Genomic DNA, 25557 nt, shown 5'->3' on the forward strand with positions numbered 1-25557 from the left:
CTGCTCAGATCTTGCAGACTCAGGGGCATGGCTTCCTTGCTTGAGTCCATTCACCCATCTGTAATGCAGTCTTCCTCTTTGCCTACTGCCCTCCACCTTACCAACCATTATTATATTTCTAGTGAGTTATGCCTTCTCATTATATTGCCAAAACACAACAGTCTCAGTTTAGTCATCTTGGCTTCAAGGGATAGTTCAGAGTTGATTTGCTCTAAGACATATTTATTTGTCTTTTAGCAGTCCATGGTATCTGTAGAACCCTTCACCAGCACCACATTTCAAATGAGTTGATTTTCTTCCCGTCAGTATTCTTCACTGTTCAGTTTTCACAGTTATACATGGAAATTGGCAATATATGACATAGACAATCTTAACTTAACTATGGCCCGTTACAGACGGGCCTAAGAGGCGTCGTGATTACGCGCGGGGGGCGGCACTTCCGGATGCGCCTTGCCCCTGCGCATAACCGATATGTCAAGATAGCGGCGCCCTATACAGATGGGCGCCGCCATCTTGACGTAGCGGACGCGCTGCGTCCGCACGTCCCAACCCAGAAGAGACGTCGCGAGTGCGCGCTTTGGCACTTGCGACGTCTCTTCCGGGTTCCTGGAAGGAGCGCGATTTGCGTGCTCCTTTTTTGCTCCGTGAGGGAGTCGCGCAGTTTGGCTGCTGCGGCTCTCTCACGGAGCAAACAGCAGCGGCCCAAGACCGCCCCTTTTGGGCGGTCTGTAATATATTAATCTTTATACTTCAGGATCCTGTCTAGCAGCTTCATAACTTCCCTTCCAAATCCTAGTCTTCTGATTTCTTGACTGCATTCTCCATTCTTATTAATGACTGTGCCAAGATAGGGAAAATATTTAACTATTTCAGTGTCCTCATCAACTACTTTAAAGTTATGGAAAACATCTGTGCTCATTATTTTTGTTTTCTTAACTTCGAGTCTCTATATTGGGAGAAAGGTGGGATATAAGCAAATAACAACAACAACAACAACAACAACAACAACAACAACCCAGATGTATGGGAAAAGAGACAGTAAAAGTACTTAATGCCTCCTTTACATTGCACCATTCGACCCAGCAAGCATACTCAATTTCTTTAATTTGCTGTTTTAGCCTTTGGATGTTTCTTGCAGGTGGGATCAGTTTTCAGCCATATTTGCTTCTTGAACACATGGGTCCATATGCTAAATTGCCTGAATAGTTGTGGTGTTGTTTGCCCTCAAGTTGTTGCTGACTTATAGTGATCCTAAGGTGAGTCTATCACAGAGTTTTCTTGGCAAGTTTCTTTAGAGGCCAGTTAGCATTTCCATCATCTAAGGCTGCGATTATGATTTGCCCAAGGTCACCCAATGGGTTTTCATGGCCAAGCAGGGATTTCAAACCCTGCTCTCCAGAATTATAGTCCAATGCTCAAATAACTACGCCATGTGCTTAATTAAATAACTCTTTGACAGACCCTTCAAACTTACTTTAATAAATAGTCAATAAATGTTTATTGACTATTTATTGCTACTGTTTTTAAGTATGTTTTAATCATAATTGGTTTAATTGTATTTTAAAGGGGGGATGGGACTAGGGAATGTTATGGAATGTATATTTTAATGTTGTAAGCCGCCTAGATTGCATCGTGCAAAGGGTCAGGATAAAAATAAATTTTATTATTATTATTTTAATAGCCAGCAGCTGCATCAAATGATGGATGTCTGTTCAGTTGGCAAAGAGGGAAAGCAGGATGATGTTTCCAGGTCCCTTCCACCAGTAAGCTGCAATTGGCATCCCGCTTCATATAGTCATACCCTCACCTACTGGTGCAAGGGGGCTGGAAATATTCCTCTGCCCCAGTCACCAGCAGAAGAGACCTCCATTACTCAGTGCAGCTCCTGGCTGTAGGAGGTAAGGAGACTTTTATGATAGTGCCACTATTGCCTCAATCATGCATACATAGCATTAGTAAATACTGAGCACTTATGGATCCTTAACTCAAGGTTACAAATCCATGACTGTAATACAGGGTGCCAGTCACAATTTTAAAAAATGTAGAAATGTTGATTCACTTCTGTAACAGCAGTCCTTTTCTAGATTCCCCCCCCCCTTCCCATCACTTGAATACCAACCATCTACTTAACACATATCCACTGCAATTCACTCTTTTGCTCAGTATCCACAAGAATGAAAATGAGAGGGAGTTTTAGATGTTGTATAGGATTAGGTGAGGTAGGGTGGTGTTAAAACAGAGGGATGAAGAGTCAGGAAACAAAACAATTATGTACCCAGCAAGCATCCTCATTAAAGAAAGGTTCAGAAACCTCTACACTTGATGGAACATTTTTCTCTTTCAGTTTTTTGTTTAATTTGTTCTCAGGACTGTTGCCATCCAGAATTTAAGCCAAACCTTATTCTGTTCATGGACTGTAATAGCTGAAAATATAACAGCTACCATGCTGGGCCAGACAAATGATCTGTGGAAGTCAACTTTCTGTCTCCTGATAGCAGCCAGCCAGATGTCAGAGGGGAATTGACATACAGGTCTTATCATATGTTAGTTGCTAATACCTGGTAATAAAAGGTGTTTATATAGTGTGTTTGACAAACGAGATTGCACTTTTTGCTGCTGTGGTTAAGAAGATAGTGGTGATGACCCTATCCTTTATAAATTTTTATCAGGGCTCGGAGACATTTTTTAAGACTACTTTTCACCTTCTCTTCAACAAGAACTTTACTGGAGCATTAACAATGGTGTAATCAGATTTTTAGCATTAATACTGGTTTGAATAATGCTGGTCACTAGTCACTGGTCATTGTTATTCATTAATTGTTACTTTACACTGCTTTATGGTTTCATAATTTGTCATTGCTTTTATAGCATGAAATATTTATTGGAAGCCAGCTAGGAGGGCTTTGACCTTTGCAGATGGCCTATAAACATTTTAAACAAATAGATAAATTTGTATCTGGAACGTCTCACCACATTCTACATATGGATGGTCACACTATAAAAAGCCCCCTCAATCCCACCCCACTGCCATCCAAAGGGTAAAAAAGATTCCTGGTCACAAAAAACTAGTGTGTTATAAAGAAGGAAAGACATACTGTTAGCCTTACATCAAGGAATCTATGTCAAGGATTTAAAAAAAATGTGGAGAGGCACTGAATCACTTGTGCTCTATGTCTACAGTGTGAAGGGGTACAGTCCAGACAATGGTAAACACTTTAGTTTCTGTGTTATTTCTTAAACCTCAATTCATCAGAATTAAGAATTACTATTAATTCTTATACTGACTCATTAATGTAGCAGGTGGATTGAACTGACAGGATGATGTGAATGGGCCAGACTTCACCCCCATGATTTGTCACATGTGGATGCATTTTTTAACATAATTGCTGTGACTTCTGCTTAGATCATTTGTCAATAATATCAGAGACAGAAAAAGAACAAAGAATTGTCATGAAATGTTTCCACAGTTTTACAACACTATTCTGTACATGCTTACTTACAAGTAAATCCTTCTAAATTCGGTGGTGTTTACTCCAAACCTTATCTACTTAACACCACTATTTAAGTTTTGTTGTATGCCTTCTGACTTATGGCAACCCCAGGGTGACCCTATCAGGGCTTTCTGGGGCTGAGAGTGTGTGACTCACCCAAGTTCACCCAGATTCATACCCTTGTCTCCAGAATCATAGTCCTCTACTCAAATCACTATGCCATGCAGGCTCTCTTTAATTTAATTTAACTTAATTTAAACCTATTCTATTAATTCTATTGAATTTACTATTCCCTAATACTGAAATTGAGGCAAGAAAAAATTGGGTAGGGTGGAAGCTCACTTTGGCAACTGGGGGAGCCAAAGTGATATCAGAACCATTGGCCGGCTCTTATAGATGTAGTGTCATGACCCCTCACTAACAGATTGTAACCTTTTGGTCTCTGAATGTGACACCTTAGTCTTCCTGCTCCTCCTCAGCAAATGTAGGGATTAGACACTTTCTAGGTGACAAAGGCTGCTGTAAGATCAATAAGTAATTTGTGTCAGAAGGCCAATAAAAAAAAATAGACAAGAGAAAGATGGGCAAAGGCTTTGGAGGAAATTAGGGAGCAGGGAGGTCCGGCAGAGAGCAGACATGGCAACAGATGCAGAATGTTAAGAAGTCAGAGCTAACTGCTTTCAGTCAATCAGAAAACTGGACAATGAGCATATCAGAGCTTTGAAGACTCAGAAAGGTAATTTTTTAGTAACCGTAGGCTGGAGTTTTATAAAGGTTATTTTTTGGGGTACGATTCCCAGAATTTCCCAACTAGGTCAGCATGGTCATGTGGTGGGAAGAGGGTCATGGATTAGTTTCCCCCAAAAAAGTAGCTTTTCAAAGTTCCCACCTAGGCACACTGTGATGTTTGTCCAAGGTACAATGCCCTGGGCTTAAAAGATACTCAATTTCTAGCCATGAGAACAGCCAACCCTTCACAACACATAAACACGTTTAGACTTTCTTCAGGGCTCACAGACGGCTAAGCTGTTCCCAAATCCACACAGAAGCTGGGGAGAAGGAGCCTGTCATGCTGTGAAGCCTCTGGGACTGGATCACTGACTTCTAATCACAGTGTGCTTTAAAGCATTTAAGAGAAAAAGCACTGCTTGGTCCATGTCCAGCTACACATTTCAAGCAAACAAACAGGACTCATCTTCCACCTACCCAGTATTCTAGGAAGAGGTACACAGACTACCAAATGAGAGCAGGGAGAAACTAGAAGATGATGGCCATCTGTCAGGGATGTTTGATTGAGATTTCCTGCATGGCAGGGGGTTGGACTGGATGGCCCTTGTGGTCTCTTCCAACTGTACAATTCTACGATTCTATGATTATATGATTCTAGAGGTCCTTACTAGCACAATCCTCTACTCCCTTGCATAGTAAACAGCATACAGGAGCCTTCTCCTAGGTCAGTGTTCCCCAAACTTTGGTCCTCCAGTTGTTTTGGACATCAGCACCAGCTAGGGCAGTGTTTCCCACACTTTGGTCCTCCAGAAGTTTTGGATTTCATCTCCCAGAATTCCTGATAGTTGGCTTAAATGGCTAGGCCATTTTCCCTAGCTGATGCTTTCCAGATATCCTGGACTCCATATACAAACTTCATCACCCTCCACAGCCATTAAGCATACTAAGAATAGAGGTTGTAGTCAAGCACATCTCCCTACAAGAACAAAATGAGATTCATCTCAGTCCTCCAACTATATGTTCTTCCTTTGGCCGCAGGCATTTTAGGACATGGCAGCAATGATCACATGTGTAAGTGTGCATGCATGTGTAGTTCATATCAGGATATAAATGAAACTCAATCTTTACATCACATTCAAAACAATGTCTTGGTTTTGCATCCAGAATCCTGTGTGCTTGATGTTGTTACCATGGCAAGGGCTGAAGGATCACAACTTAAACTTTATGACCTTTATTTTCCCATATAACTAAGCAGCTTTTTGCCAGCATGCAGGGAGTATAAAGGGTCCTTATGCAGCTCTCCACCTTGTTCTGTGTCCCCTGGTGACTTCTGAGCAAAAGACTCTTAAGCTCTTAGGCTACTCTAAGCGACTGGAGCAGTCAGCCCCCTCCAAGGGGGAGAAAAAACAGGGGAAGGCAAAGCAGGCAGAATTATTGACATAATTGTTTATGTTTGCACTTGTAGGGGATTACTTTTCTGCCACCTGTTTTCACACGAGGAGGAGGTGTGTGAAGGTCAATGAGTCATTAAAGCATTTGGGAGCAACTGAACAGTACTAAAGGCTGAATTATTGGCGGGGCCTAGGGAATTAACCATATGAGCCATTTGGCAAGTATTTTCTGATTGGCAGTGAGAAAACCAGAAGTCTAACAGTGAGTCAAGCATCATACCCAACACTTTGGTGCCATATGTATTACCTGGAAGGAAGGACCACTGGGATCTGCAGGATTCTGGTGTTCTATAACTACAGCTGTCACAGCAGAGAAGCCATAGCAGTGGAAGAGGAACATATGTGCTTTGTATTCTATTAGATGGGTGCTGTGAGTGTTCAAGCAGAAAAATATTTCCATAACTGAGGGTCTTTGATCAGGTTCTGTCAAGTATGATTAATCCAGTACAGCTCAGAGCTTGGAAACAGTTTTTGTTTTTCATTTTGACAGCAGCTCCCAGAATTCCCATTATGTCCACCATTCTGCCTGGGAGATTCTGGAAGCTGTAAACCAAAAAACAACTCTTTCAAATTCTACTGCAGCTCTGCTTGCAGTTTGCTGCTGGTTACGTCCTCTGTTCCAAGACACATGGAAAGGAACATATCAAGGTCTGAGATGATCCAGGAAACCAGGGCCATGAGAATGAGCCAGTAATTAGGAGTAAAGTCGAGTTTAATGGGAAAAGCAAGAGGCAGAAGTAAACTACATGTCCAGTTGACTTTGTTGTTCAAGCAAGCCTCAAATGGAACAGGGCAGTCTGTCTTCCTTCCTTCCTTCCTTCCTTCCTTCCTTCCTTCCTTCCTTCCTTTCCAGTATGGTCCAATGGCTAGCCTGGTTAGGTGGAATTAGTAGGTGGAATGAGACATTACCTGCAGTCCCCAAGATCATCACAAGGGGCACAAATTTCAGATCTCAGCATAAATCTCTCAGTAGCACATGACAGAGAAGAAAGCAGCGAGAAGCATATCAGAAAGTCTTTATTAGGGATGGGGACTTTAATATCCCAGAATCCCAAGAAGGAAACTTCTTATCCAGACTCAAATTTCTGGATCCAAGAGTTATACTGAACTCCGTACTGATTGATTGGGGGTGGCAGTGGGGAGTTAGTTCTCTGTTGTCCTAAAAGAAAAATCCCCAAATCCATATTAGGATGATACCTTTTTCAAGACTAGGGCATAAAAATCTCCAGTTATTTTTATTCTTTAATATGTTTCTAGAGAGGAGGGACCTGTTATCATGCTATCACTATGTTGTCTTGAGATATCATGGAAAAGGAAAGGTTTGTAGACATTTGGAAGAGATTCTATCAGGTGATGTAATGGTCTTAGGCTTCAGTTGGAGCTGCCTATGAAGATGCTAGGAGTAAGGAAGGTGGAAAGGTTTGATCCTCCTTCTCCTCCTTTTAAAATATAATGCCCATCTGTAAAGTGAGAATGATGGCTTCCTAGGATGTTGGAAGGTCAGACCTTCCTGGAAGCACTAGATACTGAACCTAGGGTTTTTACAGCTGAGCCACATTAATAAATTTGAGAAAAAATGGCCAATTAGTCTATGGGATGCATTATCTCCCTCTGAATTCAGTTTGATATGGATGCATTTTCCAAGAACTTTGCAATCAACCAACCATCTTCTGGGACAAAAAGATTTACTTGAGAGCTGATCTGTTCAAAAACTTAACTCTTGCCATCATTGCTTTTTATATATATGATTTTCTGACAAAATCTTTAAAAAGGGTGGTCATATTTAGTACAGAACAAAATTCCTTTTTTAAATAATATAACTACAACTACTATATCTATGTCCATCAGATTTGCATTGGTAGGGGATTTTATGGGCACTCATCACCCTGTTTTACTATGTCTAGTAACAGGGAGTTTAGCATTAGCCTCCAATGCTACAGTAGATACACAACAGCAGTTTCACTCTTCTCATACCTGAAAACTTGAGCTTGGAAGTAACCATCTACAGGCAATGACATTGCCCATAACATGTTTATTTGGGGTGGGTAAAGAGGGTACTTTCACTTTTCTTTATGCCACAAATACTGTTACTTGTTTTCATTTTTTTTTTTGGGGGGGGGGGGCTAAAATGTTTTCAGGGGCATTTTGGGCCCAATGTTGTTGTTACTGATGTCAAGTTGACCTCAACTTATAAGTGACCCTTTGAATGGGAAACCTCCAAGTCACCGTATCAACAACCCTGCTCAAGTCTTACATATCACCTGATTGAACATAGCCACCTGGAATGAAGTCTTCATTTCCTGCTGCCCTCTATCCTACCACACATTATTGCCTTTTCTAGTGAGCCATGCCTTCTCATGATATGGCCAAAGTATGACAGCTGCAGTATAGACGTCATGGCTTCGAGGGTCCATTATGCCAATGTGAAGTCACTTCTTGGTGTGGTGTACAGCAGTAGGACAGAAGAGAAAACTCTCTCTTTTGGCAGAGAAAACTGCCTTGCAAGCTGTTGACCATATTGGGAGCTGGCAAGGCAGCTTTTTTGCCTGAAAGAGGAGATTTTTGATGCTTCTCCTTTCATTGTGGTGCCCGTAGCTACTTTATATCTGTTAACAATACTGACGGTGCTCCCTCCTGCACTGGTATAGTAATACTAGGCAAAAGGATATTGGCCATTGAGTTACTAATTAATTGGGGGTAGAGGTAATATTAACAGTAACTGGTGTGTGTGTGTGTGTGTGTGTAACAAGTTACAGAACATTTGTTTTTCAAACGTAGCTTTCCAAGTTTGGATGAAAGCCCAAATTGCTTTTCTGGTTCATCTATCTAAATCATTTGTGGACTACACCTGACATCACATCAAACCATATTTACAGCTCACTTGGACTTTGACAGATGGTCTGAATCTCAAGAAAGTAGAACAAAGAGCTAGTGTGGCATCTCAGTATTTTGCTTCTGGGAGAGAAAGGGTTATCATAATTACTCTCTCATTTCTTCTGTTTAAGAAATCATAGCAATTATATGTTTTCCGTAATCTGGAGGAGGCAGTACAGAAAATGACAAGCATTTCATCACAATAGCTATGTGAGATTTTTCCTCATTCCTCCTTAGATAAACATGAAATAAATTATTACAGTCTTTGTTCCAAATTCCTTGGAAGTAACCACAAATGCAAATATATCACAAATTGAAATATTATCTGATGCCCTCTTCTTCTGTTACTGAAGATATTTATCACTCACTGTTGTGACCTATCTTCTGTCTAGCTTTAGGGAACAAAGACCTGCCTGTATTAAAGATACATACTCTAGCCAAGGACTCATTATTGCCCTGGCCCAAATAATGAGAAGCATCTTCACTACACTGCCTTGGTTCACCTGCTGAATATCTTATTTTTTCATTTCATTTCTACCATCACTCACAACCTTGATGCCCAGCATTTCAGATTATTTTAACACACATGGTTGATCCATGTCTGCCATGGATCAAAACCATGCCTATGATCCTTCCCCAAAATAAAGAGAAAACTAATAATGTAATGCTGTCTAGGCCTGCAAGTCTTACCAGGTTTCCCAATGAAGGTGACCTGCTGGGATGGCCCTGCCAGTGAGGCAAACCAAAGCAATAGTGTTCTTATACTTTTAGTCTGTTGTTGTTGTTGATGATTATTGGAATTTACTAAGGCAGTTATAAATGCATAACCACTGCAGTCATACAGCTGTGCAGCATCTCCCAACCTGATCTGACTCCCAGTGGTCACTTACTGGGCAGCAGCAACTGAGACTTAATGGGATTATGTTCTCCTGTTGATTGGGAAGTAGCCAAGTGACATTTCCACTTCTTGTGTGAGCATTATCTGGTGTGAGGAGGAAATGCCACTGGGACCTTGCTCCTTGGTGTTACAATGGAGTGGGTGGGAACATTAGTCAGTTGCTTCCTGATCAACAGGGGAACACAGACATCTATTGCTTACAGCAGCAGCTGCCCAGTAAATGGAAACTGGGAAGCTTTCACAATCCCTACATATCCCCTAAACTAGGAATACATAAGGATTGTGAATACAAGCCAGTCATGAATACATAACTCTAGGTTTCACATTTGTAACTGTCTTAGTGAATTCCATCCATTATTATTATATTCATTTAAAGCCTGCCTTTCCCCCAGTTTGGGACGCAAGGCAGATAATGATAGTCAAAACAAGCATCGTTAAAACGTCACAGCTTGCAAACATTAAGTAGCAATTAAACTATCATAGAATTAAAACAAGTCAAAAACATAAACTATCAAAGGAAACCACCAACAACAACAAAAAATCACTTCTCAAAGGCATGCCAGAATAAAAAATTGTTTTCCCTGCTTGCAGAAAGATTGTAAGAGAGACTAGCATATATGGGAAGGGAGTTCCAGAGACTGGAGACAGCCACTGAGAGGGCCCTCTCCTGTGAGACTGGTGGGACAGAAAGAAGGGCCTTCTCAGCAGATCTCAAAGTGTAGACAGGTTCATATGAAAGAAGATGGTATTTCAAATATACTGGACCTCAACTGTACAGGACTTTATAGCACCAACATTTCTAATTGTTCCCGGAAAAGGACAGGCAGCCAGAAGACTGTTACAACAAAGGTATTATGGCAAGCAAAAATTTGTAAGTGGACTTCATCCAAAGGAAACAGATTTTTGTGGGCTCTTGGGTATAAATATATATATATATATATATATAAAAGTTCTCAAATATTAAATATCTTTGGAGTAACTTTTACACAACTTTGGAGTAACTCAAAATAGAATTCATTCTTGTTTTCTTGCCTGAATACTAATACTAATTAGTAATTCAGTACTGATGAAAAGACTGCCAATGTTTCAAGGAGCAGTGCCAAAGGGGCAAAAATGGACAAATGTCCATAGGAAATGATGTCTGCCTATCTGTTTATGGAATCGAGATACAAAATAACTAGATCCATTTCCAGTTCAAGGAGCTTTTCAGGCCCTTCCTCCCATTCCCTCCACTAGAAATTTTACTGGAGTAAGGAACAGACGGAGAGGTCGTTCTTGTGTCATCACAAGCATACTCTCCATACTTAAACTGAACAGCCAGTGATATGAACTGAAACCTCCCATAGAATTTTATCACATGGAGGATGAATTGGTAAAATCCCAGGCAGAAACAGGATTTTAAAATCTGGGTGTTGTTTGTCAAATGTGTTTGGCGTGAAAGAGAAATAATGTGAAAATAATCTGAATCGAAAGCTCCTTTGTACTTTCAGCATTTAGCAAAAGTAAAAAGGAGCTGGTTTTGATGACTTTGCGTTTGGGTATTTTTACGTTATTTTTCTTTCAAACAAACATCATCTGAAAAACATGCCGCAAGTGCAGGGTTTTTTCAACTTTCTGTTTGGGTTAACCCCAAATGTCATCTGAAAAACAACCCACAAATGCAGGTTGTTTTCAATTTAAATTTAGTTTCTGCATAGGATTCGTCCTGTGTGATAGAGATCCATGATAGAGATTGTGGAAAGCTATAACATAGATTGCATTAACAGAAGTGTTCATATTAGCTGAAGCAGGTTTGGCATAGTTCCCTTAGTTCCCTTGTTGCCATTCCCACTTATAATTATAATATATATAATGAAACATTGAGGCCAGGAAGGTTATTGGAGTGCAGTTTACTAAAGCTATTCGAGAGAATAAAATGTTCAAAAACATACCAGCAGCCACAAAGGACTCGATCCAGAGCTTTAATCCAAGAGGAAGATATATGAAATCTCTCAGCAAATTGATGGGAGAATTCTTCCTGGAACTGGTTCTATGATAGAAACAGCTTGAACAAGTGCTCTGGTTTTGCCAGTCTTGGAAGCAAACCTTCATGTAGGAAGACAGATTAAATAGGAGGAGACTGATCCACATGTAGATGAAAGGTGTGTTGGTGACACAGTGAGACAACCAGAAACCACCTCTTGGTAAGCTATTGCTATACTTTTCTATTCTCCTGCAAAACTTCTAGCCCTCCGAACAAGGAAGTCTTTCATCCTGACTTCTGATTTCATAACAGGGATTGGCATGTTATCCTCAACTTACATTTGTCATTTTGGAATCAAAGTGTTCTGGACAATGAGAGGTAAAAAAAGAAAAAGAAAAGAAAGGATAAAGTTGTTGTTCGTTTTGGCCATGATCCACAAAACAATTTAAACCGAATATTTGGATTTTAGAGATTATTTTGATCCTTTATAATTAAAAAAAAGCCCTGGGTTTTAATGTTAATTTAGCTCTGTGCTTCTCTGAAAGAATAGGTTTAAACTTCAAGAAATAATGCAATTTGACACCCCTTTAACTGCCACAATTCCATCCTACAGAATCCTGGGAGTTGTACTTTCTTGAGGCACCAGCACCTCTTGGGCAGAGAAGGCTGCCATGTAAACCTACAAATCCCAGGATTCCATAGGACTCAGCTATAGCACTAAAAGTGGTGTCAAAGAGCATTATTTTTACAGTGTAGATGCACCCCTGTTTAACTCAGTCTAACCCAATATCTGTAGAACCTATTTCGAGAGGTTCCCTTGTTTATATCCCTGTTTAACACAGTCATCATGCAGAACCTATATCTAGACAATAATAAATTATTATCATTATGCAATACTTGTGTGAATGTTCAGACCACAGCAAAATAACTGATCTGATCTCCATGGTAAGAACTTGGTGACTCCAGTGACATTTCACATATAACACATTAAGCAGGAAATTCTCATGTGTAGCCAAGCAATGAGTTGGTTACCACCATCTTAACTATTCCTATTTGCCCCTAAATCAAGTGTCATCCCATGTGCAGAGAGCACTGGAAGCAGCTTTGGGTGTATATGAAGTACAGTCCATGCCACATTCCTTTTGAAAGAAGCAAGCCAATGAATTTTCCATTCTTCCAATGCTGAAGTCATTTCCATGGAGACAACTGCTTTCCAGTTGAAGCAAAAGCACCAAGCGACAAGAAAAGGGATAGGCCAACATGGAGGTTCGCTGAAGAACCCAAAATGTTTTAAATATCAAACTGAAAAGGAATTGTCTCCCTCTTCTTAAAACAAAATAGATCAGTGGGGAAGGCGTATGTTCAATAGCTGTGGAATTCTTGTGGTGCCTTAAAGACTAATAACTATTATTACAATATGAGCTTTCATGGTTTATGGCCTAATTAAGCAGATAAATGAAGCATTATCCAGAATTTCGCACCCATTCACATACAGAGTGCAGCACTTGGTTGCACATGGAACTGTAGACAGCGAGATCAGAGTGGAATTAAGCGAAGAAGGCACTAACATTGACAGTTGCTTTATTAACATTGGCCATTTACAAAGCTGTTGTTGATAACACCGACATCCTGGCAGTCGCTGAACCAATTAACACATGTAAAGTGATGAGGACCCATTTCGAATTCAAACCTCTCAAGATAAACTAAAATACCCTAATGGATTGTAATTCAGCAGCTTGCTCATGCTCTCTCTAATCTCCGTTTGAAATTTCTTCACTTTACTGCAGTTCCTTTAAGGAAGAAAGAAACTTCAAAGGGAGATTAAAGAAAGAGACTGTTGTGCACAGTGTAGTTACACTCTAGATTTATTTAGGGACAATATGATATTTGCACTTTTATTTTCAATACCTTTACCAATGTGGTCAACATTATTTTTGTCATATTTACATCAACTGCACAAGACACACTGATTGACCTATTGAAACCAAAAATTCCTTTAGGTTAGGCACCCTCGGCTCAGATCCTGTCAATGTGTGTGTGTAAACCTGGGATTCTCCTCCCCCCTCCAAGTTTAAGGAGTCTTTGGTGAGCAATGTATGCTTGCTTACATTGAATCACATTTGCCATTTTAATGCCATTTCCCTGCATTTGGAGATATCCTTCTGGAGCGCTTTGCAATCCATTTTTGTTCTAAACATCTTAAATATTTGGCTATTATCAACAAACCCAGACACCTTCCTGATCACTCTCAGTTCCAGACCATTTATGAAGGGGTTAAAAAGAATCCAACCCAGTACAGATTCTTGTGGGAACACAGTGTTTATTTCCTTCTCCCATTTTTACTTCTGCTCTATGGCTAGCTGTTCTATAACTTGTCACCAGTCTATAAGAGGATTTTTACTCTTATCTCATGTCTATTACATTTTTGGAGGAGTCTTTGGTGAGGGACTTTGTCAAAAGCTTTTTGGAAATTCAGGCAGATAATGGCTACCAGATCACTGCTATATGTCTGAGGTCTTAGCTTTGCAGAAACTGTTTGTACTTAGCAGAATATGTTTTTCTATATGCTTGACAATTTCATATTTAATAAGACTTCCCACCAATATCTTAAAAGAAGCATTACATTTCACAGTTTGCAGTTCCCTGAATGCCTGAGATCAACTTTTCAGAATTGGTGTTGTATTGGCCACCCTTCAGTATTACGGTAAAGAGACCTAACTTAGAATCATGCTGTGTATTTTATCAGAAATTAAGCAAATCAACATTTCATGTACTGGTCCCTGACACATTGGGAAAATATATATTTGCTGGACCCCCACATCAGATAACTCCGGAAGCACTGTACTATAGTACTTATTCAGTATAAGCAGGTGTTGTTGCTGCTCCACCTGCTGGTGAGAATGGGGGTGACTCTTGAAAAACAGTAATTTTCCCAGGAAAGTTGTGCGATTGCAGTGAAGATTTTCACACACATCGTGATTAGAAAGGACTTATCCCGGGAATAACCAGGGAATAACCAGCAACAAATCATTCTCAGGGCATTCATGGGGAAGTCCCATTAATGATTTGTTGCTGGTTATTCCCTGGTTATTTCAGGATAAGTCCTCTCTAATCGCAATGTGTGTGAAAATCTTTACCGTGATCGCATGACTTTCCTGGGAAAATTACTGTTTAAACCCCTGATTTTCCCCACGTCTGATAAACTCCTTAGTCTGAATTTTAAAGGCGATATCCAAGGTGTGGAACCTATTTTGGTGATACAGGGCCTGAACAGATAGGCCAAAATAAATCTGCTTCAAGTCACTTTGGAGGTGTGCTGTTTAAATGATGCATGCATCCTAAGAAGCTGGAAGCTGTGCCAAAGCCACATTACAGTCCTAAGGACTGGAGCACAGCTTTGGTGCACCTTCTGGCCTCTTAAGATGCATGTGTCATTTAAATAGCATACCTCCAAAGTGACCCGAAGCAGCTTTATTTTGGCCTGTCTGTTCGGGCCCATAGTTGTGGAGTCTTGGTGGTAGTTTTTGCCATCCCACTCCAGAAGCAATAACTATAATCTTGGAAAGTAAACCAGGATGGGGAACACATGGTTATCCAATGCAACTCTCAACTTTCCATACCTGGCTAGAGCTGAGGACAATCACAATCCAACAACATTTCACACATCTCCCCCCTGCCCCTTCTCTTACACGGCAGTTTTTCTGCCCTGAAACTAAGAGCTCCCTTGTTTGTTTCCCAGCAGAGCTATCAGATCTAGGCTCTATTGAGCTCCTATAAGCCTCTCTTTCCTCCTGGGATTCTTCCTGATTATTTCTCCTTTCCTTTATCTTCCTCCATTCACCTTCCCTTTCAATCATCACTTTCTCCCCATCTCCTTTGGAAGAAAATATAAATGAGTCTCCCTTATCCAAATGCTTGGGCAAAACAGAAGTGTTTTGAATTTGGGGGGCTTTTTGGATTTCAGAATACCTATATTTGCATACATGTACATAATGAGGTATCTTGGGGATGAATCTAAACACAAAATTCATTTATACATGTTATACACACAGCCTGAAGGTAATTTTATACAATATTTTAAAATATTTTTACGCATGAAACTAAGGTTGTATTCACTGAACCATTGAGCTGCCTTGGGTCCCTCCTGGGAGAAAGGTGGTATACAAATGAAGTAAATAAATAAATGAACCATCAGAAAGCAAAAGTGTCACTATCTCAGACACCCATGATAAGGGTTTTGGTTTCTGAAACATTTTGAATTTCAGAATTCTAGATAAGGGAGGCTCAGCCTATACAAGGTTTTATTCCTGAAACAGAAGGTTTAATACTCCATCACCAGCCTGTTTGATAAATTCTCTTTCCAGCAGCTGCTCAACATGGTTTCTTAGCTGCCATATAGCAAGGCTATTGTTGTTGGGCAGCAAGATTAGGGTTTTGTGCTTAAAGGCAACTTTCTGACAGAAGGTCTTAAGAACAACCTTCATCACTATTTCTTGGAAAGTACAGCTGGCTGCTGCATGGCTATACTCCCTGCTTTCTGGCCACGTGAATTACTCTCTCAGTTTAATGTGTACCAGTTAATTCACAGTGCATTCTTTGGGGATCATTATACAGGGCATGATAGCCTATTGCCCTGAGTCAAAACTCTGCTTGAAAAGCTTCCACACAGGAAATAAACAAAAACCAGGCTGCTGTTATCATTTTGTCTTTTGTCTTTTGTTTTGGTTTGCTGAACTGGCTGAGTGAGTTTACTGGTGAGTTTTAAGTGACAGAATATCCAATGAAAGCTTTAATTGCAGATTAATCTTGGCGGAGGAATTTTAATTGGCAGTGAGAAAATTTAAAGAGCACATGGCAGTTTGGCGACTAAAATGTGCCAGCTATCTCTTTCCTGGTCACTCCCAAGTCTGATGAAAGTGAAACCTGAGGATATTACTGAATCCTCAGGACTTCATTGGAAAGAAACTTGGTCCTTCAGGTTGAAGTTAACCACCATCACATCTTTAAGACTTATGTGTGAGCCGTAGGACTGATCTGATCTGAAATTTGTACTGTTATTCAAAAGTAGATTCAAGAAGATGGAGATCCTAATGTGCCATTGCAGGTGAAAAACAGGCAGAACACATGGCTAATCTGTGCTCCAGTGTGATTATCCAGAGTAAAAAGATTCCCTATTTGCTCCGAATTAGGCCAGAACCCAGGAGAATCTCCTGGGAATGCAGACTGAGTCCTGGTGCAGGGACACAGGGAGGTGCATTGGAATGCAAGCATGTGAAGAGATCAGGAAGAGGTGCCCTGGGCCGAGCGAGTTGCTAACCCAGGCAAGTGTGCAGACAGTGCTGCCAGTATCAATCCATTGTGGATGACGGTTTTGCAACAGCTCATCCTCCCTGCATATATGGAAGCCCTGACTGTAAGGTGGGTTTTCCCATCAGCCCAGACACAGCCTTGGAGATAGAAATGTAAGCACACTATATGCAAGGGAGAAAAGAGAGCTGTTAAAACATTCTGGGAATAGTTTGCAACCTGGTTCTGCTATGTTGCCCCTTCCCATCAAATCCAAAAAACATGATTTTAAACAAGTCAGTGAGGCATGCCTATACATTTTTCACGTTATGGTGCCCTTTCCACTTGTGGTGCCCACCCCACAAGAAAAATAACACAATAGGAAAATGAAAATATTAAACAACCATCATTTTTATTTCAGTTATCTTTATGTATATATTTCTCAATGTATAGTGAACACTGGACAAACATAGCTACAAAGACTATAGAAAGCAATTTATTTTGATCTAACATATACAGCAAGTATTAAGGGACTGAGTGCATGTAGTATAGAATCATAGCTTTCATGCTGTAGTAATCTTTTCCTTGTAGGTCAGCAAACTCTTATAATGATCCAGGAGAACATTATGGCTTGGGTGTGGGATGTATACTCTACATGCTTCAGAAATGGGCCTCATACTGTATATAATCTTTCAGGTTTTGCATGACCTTTAACAACACTGATGCAGAACAAGAGTTCTTTTATTATGAATTGCCCCTAAAACACCAGAATGCAACTTTAGAAGATAAATTTTAATTTCTAATGATTGAAAAATCAAATTATTTCAATGATTTGGCGTTTGTTTTGTTTTAGAAATGGTTTTAGTTACAAGAATATTATCTTTTGTCTGATTCCTGATCTAACTAACTAAAGAAATGGGAGGACAGAAATTTATGGGTAATTAAAATCCAGATCTTAAAATATCTGAAGACTTTTCACATCACACAATTATAGCACTTTGTCTGCATTTGCAGTGCAGAATTAATGCTGTCTTACACCACTTTTGCCTTCTCTGTCAGAGAGCTCCAATGCCACAATAAACAACAAATCTCAGAATTCCTAAGCACTGAGCCATGGCAGTTAAAGTGGTGTCAAGCTGCATTATTTCTGCCATGTTAACTGTCATTAGCTCCAAGTCCATTTTAACTGCCATGGCTGCATCCTGTGGAGACCTAGCTTTATAGTTTGGTATGGCACTAAAGCTACCTCATAGAGAATTCTACATACCCCTCCCTAAACTGCAACTCCCTGGTGTCCATAGAAGGCTGCCACAACAGTTAAAGTGTAATCCTAATACAACTGTGTAATGTGAAAGGGCCCAGGAGAATGATAGCCCTTCAAAATCACCCAAAGCCTTTTTGCAGGCTGAACATGCACTGGCAGCTTCATTTCAACTCCTTCATTTCATCACAGAATGACTGCTAGACAGAAGAGGAGGGGGGGAGTAATAATGTCAATCCATGTGTGCATAAATCATTCAAAAGTCAGCATGTATAAAGGCTTGAGTGCCCAGACAGCTTTCTGTCAGGAGCTAATTTTGGTATTTACAAAAGTCTATTTTTTATTTATCAAAACATGTCCATCCCACTTTTCTTTTAAAAAAATGACTCAAGGCAGCTAGGTAATTTCATAACCACCAATTGTCCTGATACTGGCCAGATAGTCCTACTTAATCTTGTGTTGCTCCACTTATTCAGCTCTTTTTAAAATATCCCAGGTATAGTCTATGGAGCTTATTGCTTGGCTTTTAAATTTGACTTACCTTGGCTTTTAAATTCGGCTTTTAGTGTTATATATTGTATATTTGTAATATGGATTTTTATGAGATGTGTTGTACTTGGTTTTATGTACTTGGTTTTATCGACTGTAAACCGCTTTGATCTTTGGAAAAGCGGTATACAAATAATTATTATTATTATTATTATTATTATTATTATTATTATTATTATTATTATTACCTCTATCCAGCTTAAAGCTTAATTCGGGTGGCATTTTGATCTTATCAGAAGGTTTTTGCCACTGAATTTGCCGCCCAAATACATCCTGGGTGTATCCCCACTTTCAGGAGTGTTCCACATGGCTCTTTTCGGATCCAGGAGTTATCTGGCTTAAGAAAATGGCCACCGGAGCACTCCTGGAAGTGGGGATGCACCCGGGTTGTATTCAAGCAGCAAATTAAGTAGCAAAAACCTTCTGATAAGATCAGGATGCAGCCCAAATTGAAATTTAAACCAGGAGAAGTAAGCCAAATTAATAAGCCAAGTAATAAGATCCTACATGTAAGTGAATTAATTATACAAGTTGCTGCAGGTATTTATACATTTACATTGTTGGTAAACTGTCTTCACTTTCTTGTATAAATTTGTATCTATTCAACCTATCTCTGTCAAAAATGCAACTGAAAAGCCTTTCCCCCCAGAGTTTAAGGAGTTTTGCATACACAAACACACGCATCCAAACTCCTACAAATTGCATGTGGCTAGATCACATTCTATTCAATTGGAATGGGGAGTATTTTAATCATGTAGACTGTTCCCAGTTTCTCTCTCCTTCTTACCCTTTCCACCTTTGCCTTACCTTAATTTCAATGCTACAAACTGAATTCAAAGTGCTAAAGTAGTTTATACTCTAAAAACCCAGCAAAGGGGAGAGGAGAGGAGGGGTGAAATCTTGACCTTTCCAGTAGGCAAAAGCAAACCATTGCAGCCTCTTCTAGCTTGTGTTCTTCCTCACTAATAACTTTAGCCACATTGCTCAGACTCAGATATAACCCAGCCACATGCCCCAGTTTGCACCTGTGAAATGCTGGAGGATATATAATTTCAATATCTAATTATCTAATGCGGTTTTACTTATCTCAGGAGTGGACAAACTTAGGGAATCAAGGGGCCAAATCCACCTCTATATCCTCCACAGGTCACATAGATCTTGCCCAAATGAAAACAGACATGTCCAGAAGTCTACTTCTATTTTTTAAATAAACTTTTAGGTAAGGTTTGTAGAAGGCACTTTGTTTTAAAGTAGAATCACTTCTCCAAATGTGCCAATTCAGCTTTTGGATGACCTTTGCTAGAACCCTCAGTCAGTTACTTCATCTTGTCTGTATAACCAGGGCTGTGTCTGCACTACAAAAATAATGCAGTTTGTCACCACTTTAACTGCCATGGCTCAGTACTATGCAATCTTGGCATTTCTAGCTTGTTGTGGCACCAGGGTTCTCTGACAGAGAAGGCTAAATATCTCATCAAACTACAAATTCCAAAATTCCATAGTATTGAGCCATGGCAGTTAAAGTGGTGTCAAGCTGCATTATTTCTGCAGTGCAGATGCAGCCTTAATAGCATTTCTTGGTCCAACTCCCCTCCCAGTTGTCCTTATGAGTGTGAGGGAAGTCCATTCAGGCTCCACTGGGGTGCAATGAAGACAACTTTTCCACTCCTTCCATGCCTGTGAGTGAGCCTGTGACAAGAACTTGTGACAGGGATGTTGCCTCCATTTGTTGCAGGCTCACTTGCTGGAAGGAGAGGAGGAGAAACATCATGCTCTTTGCACTATAGTAGGAAGCTAAATGGACTTCCTTTGCCTGATCTAACATTTGGCACTTGAAGTAGGCTGGGATCACATTTACATAAGTTTTCAGTAGGACTACATAGTCTTAATGGATACAGGCCAGTTACTAATCTGTAACTCTAGGTTATAAATCTGCAACTGTAGTACTGAACACCAGCCCTTATTTTTCAAGTGGGGTTGTTCAGGGGCATATCTGGCCTATTTATTACTCACCACAATCTGTTTGCAGTTAGATTTTAACAAATCCTTTTCTAAAATGCCTTGATAATAGCCTTCTAAAATGACATTTATGAAGCTGCTGGCACTACCTGCTGACTTTTGGATGGCAACAACTGTGAATGGTTACAGTTTTGCCTCGGGGCTTTCATTTAGTTTTAAAAGAGAAATAACGGCTGGCAGAATTTCCAGAGCCACTCACCCATCTATTTTCCAAGAAATATATATCCCACTGTCCCCAAAGCTTGTACATCTTATTAACATACATTACCTATGGCTTTTTTCATACAATAAGAGGTTGGAAGGGCAGTTTGAAAATTATTCACACTGCTCATTTATGGTTACTCTGTCTGAGGTACTGAAAGAGCTGGGCCTTTAGGATCATCAAATCTACTGTTTGTTGTGAGATTTGTAATCATGTGGATTCCATAGGTAAGAATCAGTAATAAAACTAACGAAGTGACCAAACCCATCCATATTGCAGGGGTGAAGAATGTTGTGCAGTCACTTGCATAGGCAAACTTGTTGTTTTCAACATTGAAAGCTTGGATCTGCAAAAGAAAAGGAGGAGGAGTGAGATGCCAAAAAACTGTACTTCATATTCTACTTCAACATGAAATGTGATCATTAACCACACGTCTGTGTTGTTTGTTTAACCACAGGAAAGCTGCAAGTCAAGCTTGAAAAAATGTCAGGTATTTTAAGGATATAACCCAGGAAAAACCACAGCACCCATTAACTTTCTCACTTCAGCATTACTAGACTCTCTCATCCAGCATGACCAGTGGCAAGGCCAGTAATCATGCTGGTAGGGGGATTTTGGCAGTTGTAGCCCAAAAGGTAATTTCCCCAGGCTCAGCATTCTGGTATCTAGTAACTAAAAGTAGAGCAAGAGTTCAACTACTTATTTATTTAAAGCATTTACTGTATATACTCAAGTGTAAGTCTAGAAATGTTAGTTTAAAAATGACCCCAAAAAACTTGGTCGATTTATGCATGGGTCAATGTAAGTGCTGTATTTTAACTCTTCTCCATATCTGAGTAGAGTGGCAAAAAGTAACAACTTAGTCCAGTGATGGCGCACCTTTGGCACACATGCCAAAGGGGGCACTCAGAGCCCTCTCTGTGGGCACATGTGCCATCGTCCCAGCACAGAGTTTGCCAGAGTTTGTTACTAGAAAGCCAGAGGGACATGGCACTTTGCAATAAATAAGTGGGTTTTGGGTTGCAGTTTGGGCACTTGGCCTCAAAAAGGTTCACCATCACTGGCTTAGTCTATCCCAGGAGCAACCAAAAGAAGCACCAACTCCATCTATTACTTTCACCATGTTGCTGCTTCTGGCCTTTTTGAATGCTTGGGAGGAAAAATGGCAATGGTGGCACCTCCTTGGTGCCTCCCCTCAAATGAGTGTTGAGAATAGTCAGGATTAGAAGGATCTGAATAAGACATTTATATATGAAGACAATAAACATAATTCTTTACATCTTTTGCTACATGCCCCTAAGTTTTACCGTCAACTTATCCATGAGACATATCAAAATCCATAATTATGGCCCTCAAACTTGCCCTTGATTTATACATGAGGTGGACTTATAGTCGAGTATATATTGCATCTTAGCCCATCTTATAAATATTTAATTGTACTGTGTTTTTAATGGTAAACCATTCTGAGTCCTAATTTGGGGAAAAAATCAGGATAGAAATGAATATCATCATCAGTGTGTGTGTGTGTGTGTGTGTGTGTGTGTGTGTGTGTGTAATGTTGTCAATGTATTGTGTGAAGGAGGGGATGAATTTTGAATGCCAGAAGTTTAACTTGGAATCTGATACCATACATAGTTTGCAGTTCACCAGTGCTTACACATGAAAAAGAATGTTATTTAATCGCTTGAAGTAGTATAATTCTGGCATGGGAATAAGGCATGTGTGAGAAAATCAATGGATTCAGCATGCTTGTGCGTGAAAGATGTATTTGACCTCTTCAGTGGGAAAAGTTCTAACCATTTCTTATCACAGTGGCATTATCTATACCATTAGATTCTTATCACAGTGGCATTAGATTCACTATGGCACAAAGCCCTTCAGGAAAGCTTCTTTTAGGACAAGTATGAGCTTATGTTGTGGGATTTTCTGGGGATTTTGCTCTCCCTCACACACTGACACATTCTCATAGGAATTTGCAGAGCCAAAAAATCTTTCATAATTCCCCATAGTACATGCTCACTTATCTTTTAATGATGATGCCTTAGGTTTAGCTAGGATGAAGAAATTAGGGGAACAATACAAATTTTGCCATCTTTATTTATTTACTGTGATATACTTCTCTCCCTCACATGAGATTCCAAGAATATGTGAAAAATATTCATTTTAAAAACCTGATACAATCTTAAAACCTTCTATCTAACCCCCATAATAAAAGACAGCAAAATTATACAGCTACCCTATAATGCTTCAGAATTTCCACTGGAATTTCTTTTTGCTGAATGAATTGTTTATTAAAAATATCTATGTTTGGTAGCAGGTATACTTGATTTTTCAAGCTGATATTTTCTGTTTCATTACCAAAATAGCCATTAGCATAAATCAACTCTTCCTACAAATCTACTACAGAGGACTCTAATCTGTGCTTGTGAATCAATTGATTTGTGATAGAGGGTTGGATAGAAGCAACTCTATGGTTAAATAATCCCATGACTAAATGTTCACTAACTTCTGAGTGTGCCTGCCTAGGACTGAATATTCTGAAAAATAATCATCATCGCACGTACATCTTATGAAGTCATAAGATTCACAAAAGGTTAATCCGAATAAAACATGTTCATATTTAAAGCACCACAAGACTATGTGTAATAATTAAACAATTGGTCTCACATAGACTAGTGAATGGAGTGGAATTGAATGGAAGAGCTGAGTATTGATTTACAGAAAAATGCACCCATTTGGGTCAGTCTTTTTAATCTCCTAGTGTTAATGTACTCTGTGAATTCCTTTCTGTTTTAGAACATAACTGCTTCTATTGTATTGCATTTATTTCATTTATATGCCACCTTTCTCATGGCATGAGAGAACTTTATTTATTTCTACTGTATAGGCCATAAAGTGGTGGTTAGAGCGAAATGGCCTTATCTATGCTCTGTACCTTACAACCTGGTAAACAAGGCAATGATGAACAGATTCTTAATAAAAGGTATGTGGAAACATATTAATATAGAAGTAGTTATTTAATTCAGAAGGTAAAAAAATGATAATCATTGAGTTGGCTCATGCAAATTTCTAGCTGTTTCTAGCTATGGTTGCCAACCTCTTAGTGTTATTGTCGTGTGCCTTCAAGTCATTTCTGACTTATGGCAACTTAAGGCGAACCTATCCTAAGGATTTCTTGGTAAGAGTTGTTCAGAGGAGGTTTGCCATTGCTTTCCCTTGAGGCTGAGAGAATGTGACAATTGGGTAACAATAGCCAAAGAAGAGGACAGGATAATTGGGGAAAATTCTCCAACATTTCACAGATGAAAACATTTCATGCTGGCCAAAATTATTAACAAGGAAGAACACAGGCTAGGAGAGGCTGTAACAGATTGCTTTTGCCTGAGCCTACTGGGAAGGGCAAACTTTCACCCTCACATCTCCTCCCTCCTCCTGTTGCGTTAATTGAGTGCATACTGCTATGGAACAACAACACACTTTGCATCAGCTGAAGTACACTCAGGACAAAAGGAGAAAGTAGGAGTAGGAAAGAGAAGCCAGAACATTTTTTAAAAGTATCTGGAAAAGTGGGACAACAGAGGATTAACCAGGACTGTCCCTGCCAAATTGAAGCAGCTAGAAAGTATGTGGTAAGTCTAATTCTAATACACACTTATGTATTCAGAGCTGGACACCTTGTCGCCACAGAAACCCCAGCTACCTGAACCATATAAACAAAGATTGTTATAATTAAATTGCTTTATCAAAAAGAAACTGAGAGGCTGATGACTGGAAAAGTGACTTTAGAGGATGCAGCAATATTGATCTTTCCAACAAAAAAATCAGACTGGGCTATTTCTATAAAACAGGAGCACTGAGGTTTAATTGTCTTCATATGCCTTAATTAGTTTTAATAATATTTTTGTGCTCTCTGCATTCAGGTATGTGTCTGAGAGAGACAACGAGAGAGAGTGATAGAAGCAGTTGTATTGTAGTGGAGGAAGATTAAACTCCCTGCAGTCTATCACTGACAAGCATAGAAGAGCATGTAAAACAGCTTTGATTTTTTTGTGTCTTTCAAACAAAAATTTCCAAGGTTTTCAAGCAAGTACTTTGGCTCTCATATTTAGCTCGTAGTATGTCTGGGTTGGATCCAGGATCAGCCTTCTGCTAGAAGAACAGCTCTGTTCAGAGAAGCTCCCACCACTCAGTTTTTGGGGATTTTATTTTTCCTCCCAGATCACAACTCTTGTGACCCATATTCCAAGGACAGGATTAGAGGTGTGAATGCTGGGGAGTGGAATGCAAATATATGAACACACTTAAAGAGAAAAACAACAACTCCTCCTCCTATTTTTCCACTGAAAAGTAATAAACTCTCCACGAGCGGCGGAGGGAGGAACAGAGGGGAAGAGCCCAGCCAAACACCAACCCTCCACAGGTGGTCCAGACGCGGAGCGCGGCGGGGCCCTTAAAAGCCCCAAAGCAGAAGCCCCAACACCGGCTCTCCACGAGCGGCGGAGGGAGGAACAGAGGGGAAGAGCCCAGCCAAACACCAACCCTCCACAGGTGGTCCAGACGCGGAGCGCGGCGGGGCCCTTAAAAGCCCCAAAGCAGAAGCCCCAACACCGGCTCTCCACGAGCGGCGGAGGGAGGAACAGAGGGGAAGAGCCCAGCCAAACACCAACCCTCCACAGGTGGTCCAGACGCGGAGCGCGGCGGGGCCCTTAAAAGCCCCAAAGCAGAAGCCCCAACACCGGCTCTCCACGAGCGGCGGAGGGAGGAACAGAGGGGAAGAGCCCAGCCAAACACCAACCCTCCACAGGTGGTCCAGACGCGGAGCGCGGCGGGGCCC

General features: G+C 40.2%; 1 protein-coding gene across 1 annotated transcript in view; it reads right to left on the reverse strand.

The window, feature by feature from the left end:
* Positions 1-18922: 18922 nt before the first annotated feature.
* The window catches only part of LOC149312314 (V-type proton ATPase subunit S1-like), a 79414-nt gene continuing 72779 nt past the window's right edge, over positions 18923-25557 (reverse strand). Inside the window, exon 10 of the mRNA XM_089526845.1 lies at positions 18923-21069. Coding sequence (XP_089382971.1) covers positions 20860-21069 — 210 coding nt within the window. The 3' untranslated portion in view covers positions 18923-20859. The remainder of the gene's footprint in view (positions 21070-25557) is intronic.

Source organism: Sceloporus occidentalis, unplaced genomic scaffold (genome assembly GCF_023333645.1).
Source record: "Sceloporus occidentalis isolate IW3139 unplaced genomic scaffold, rSceOcc1.0.p SCAF_5, whole genome shotgun sequence".
Classification (NCBI taxonomy): Eukaryota; Metazoa; Chordata; class Lepidosauria; order Squamata; family Phrynosomatidae; genus Sceloporus; species Sceloporus occidentalis.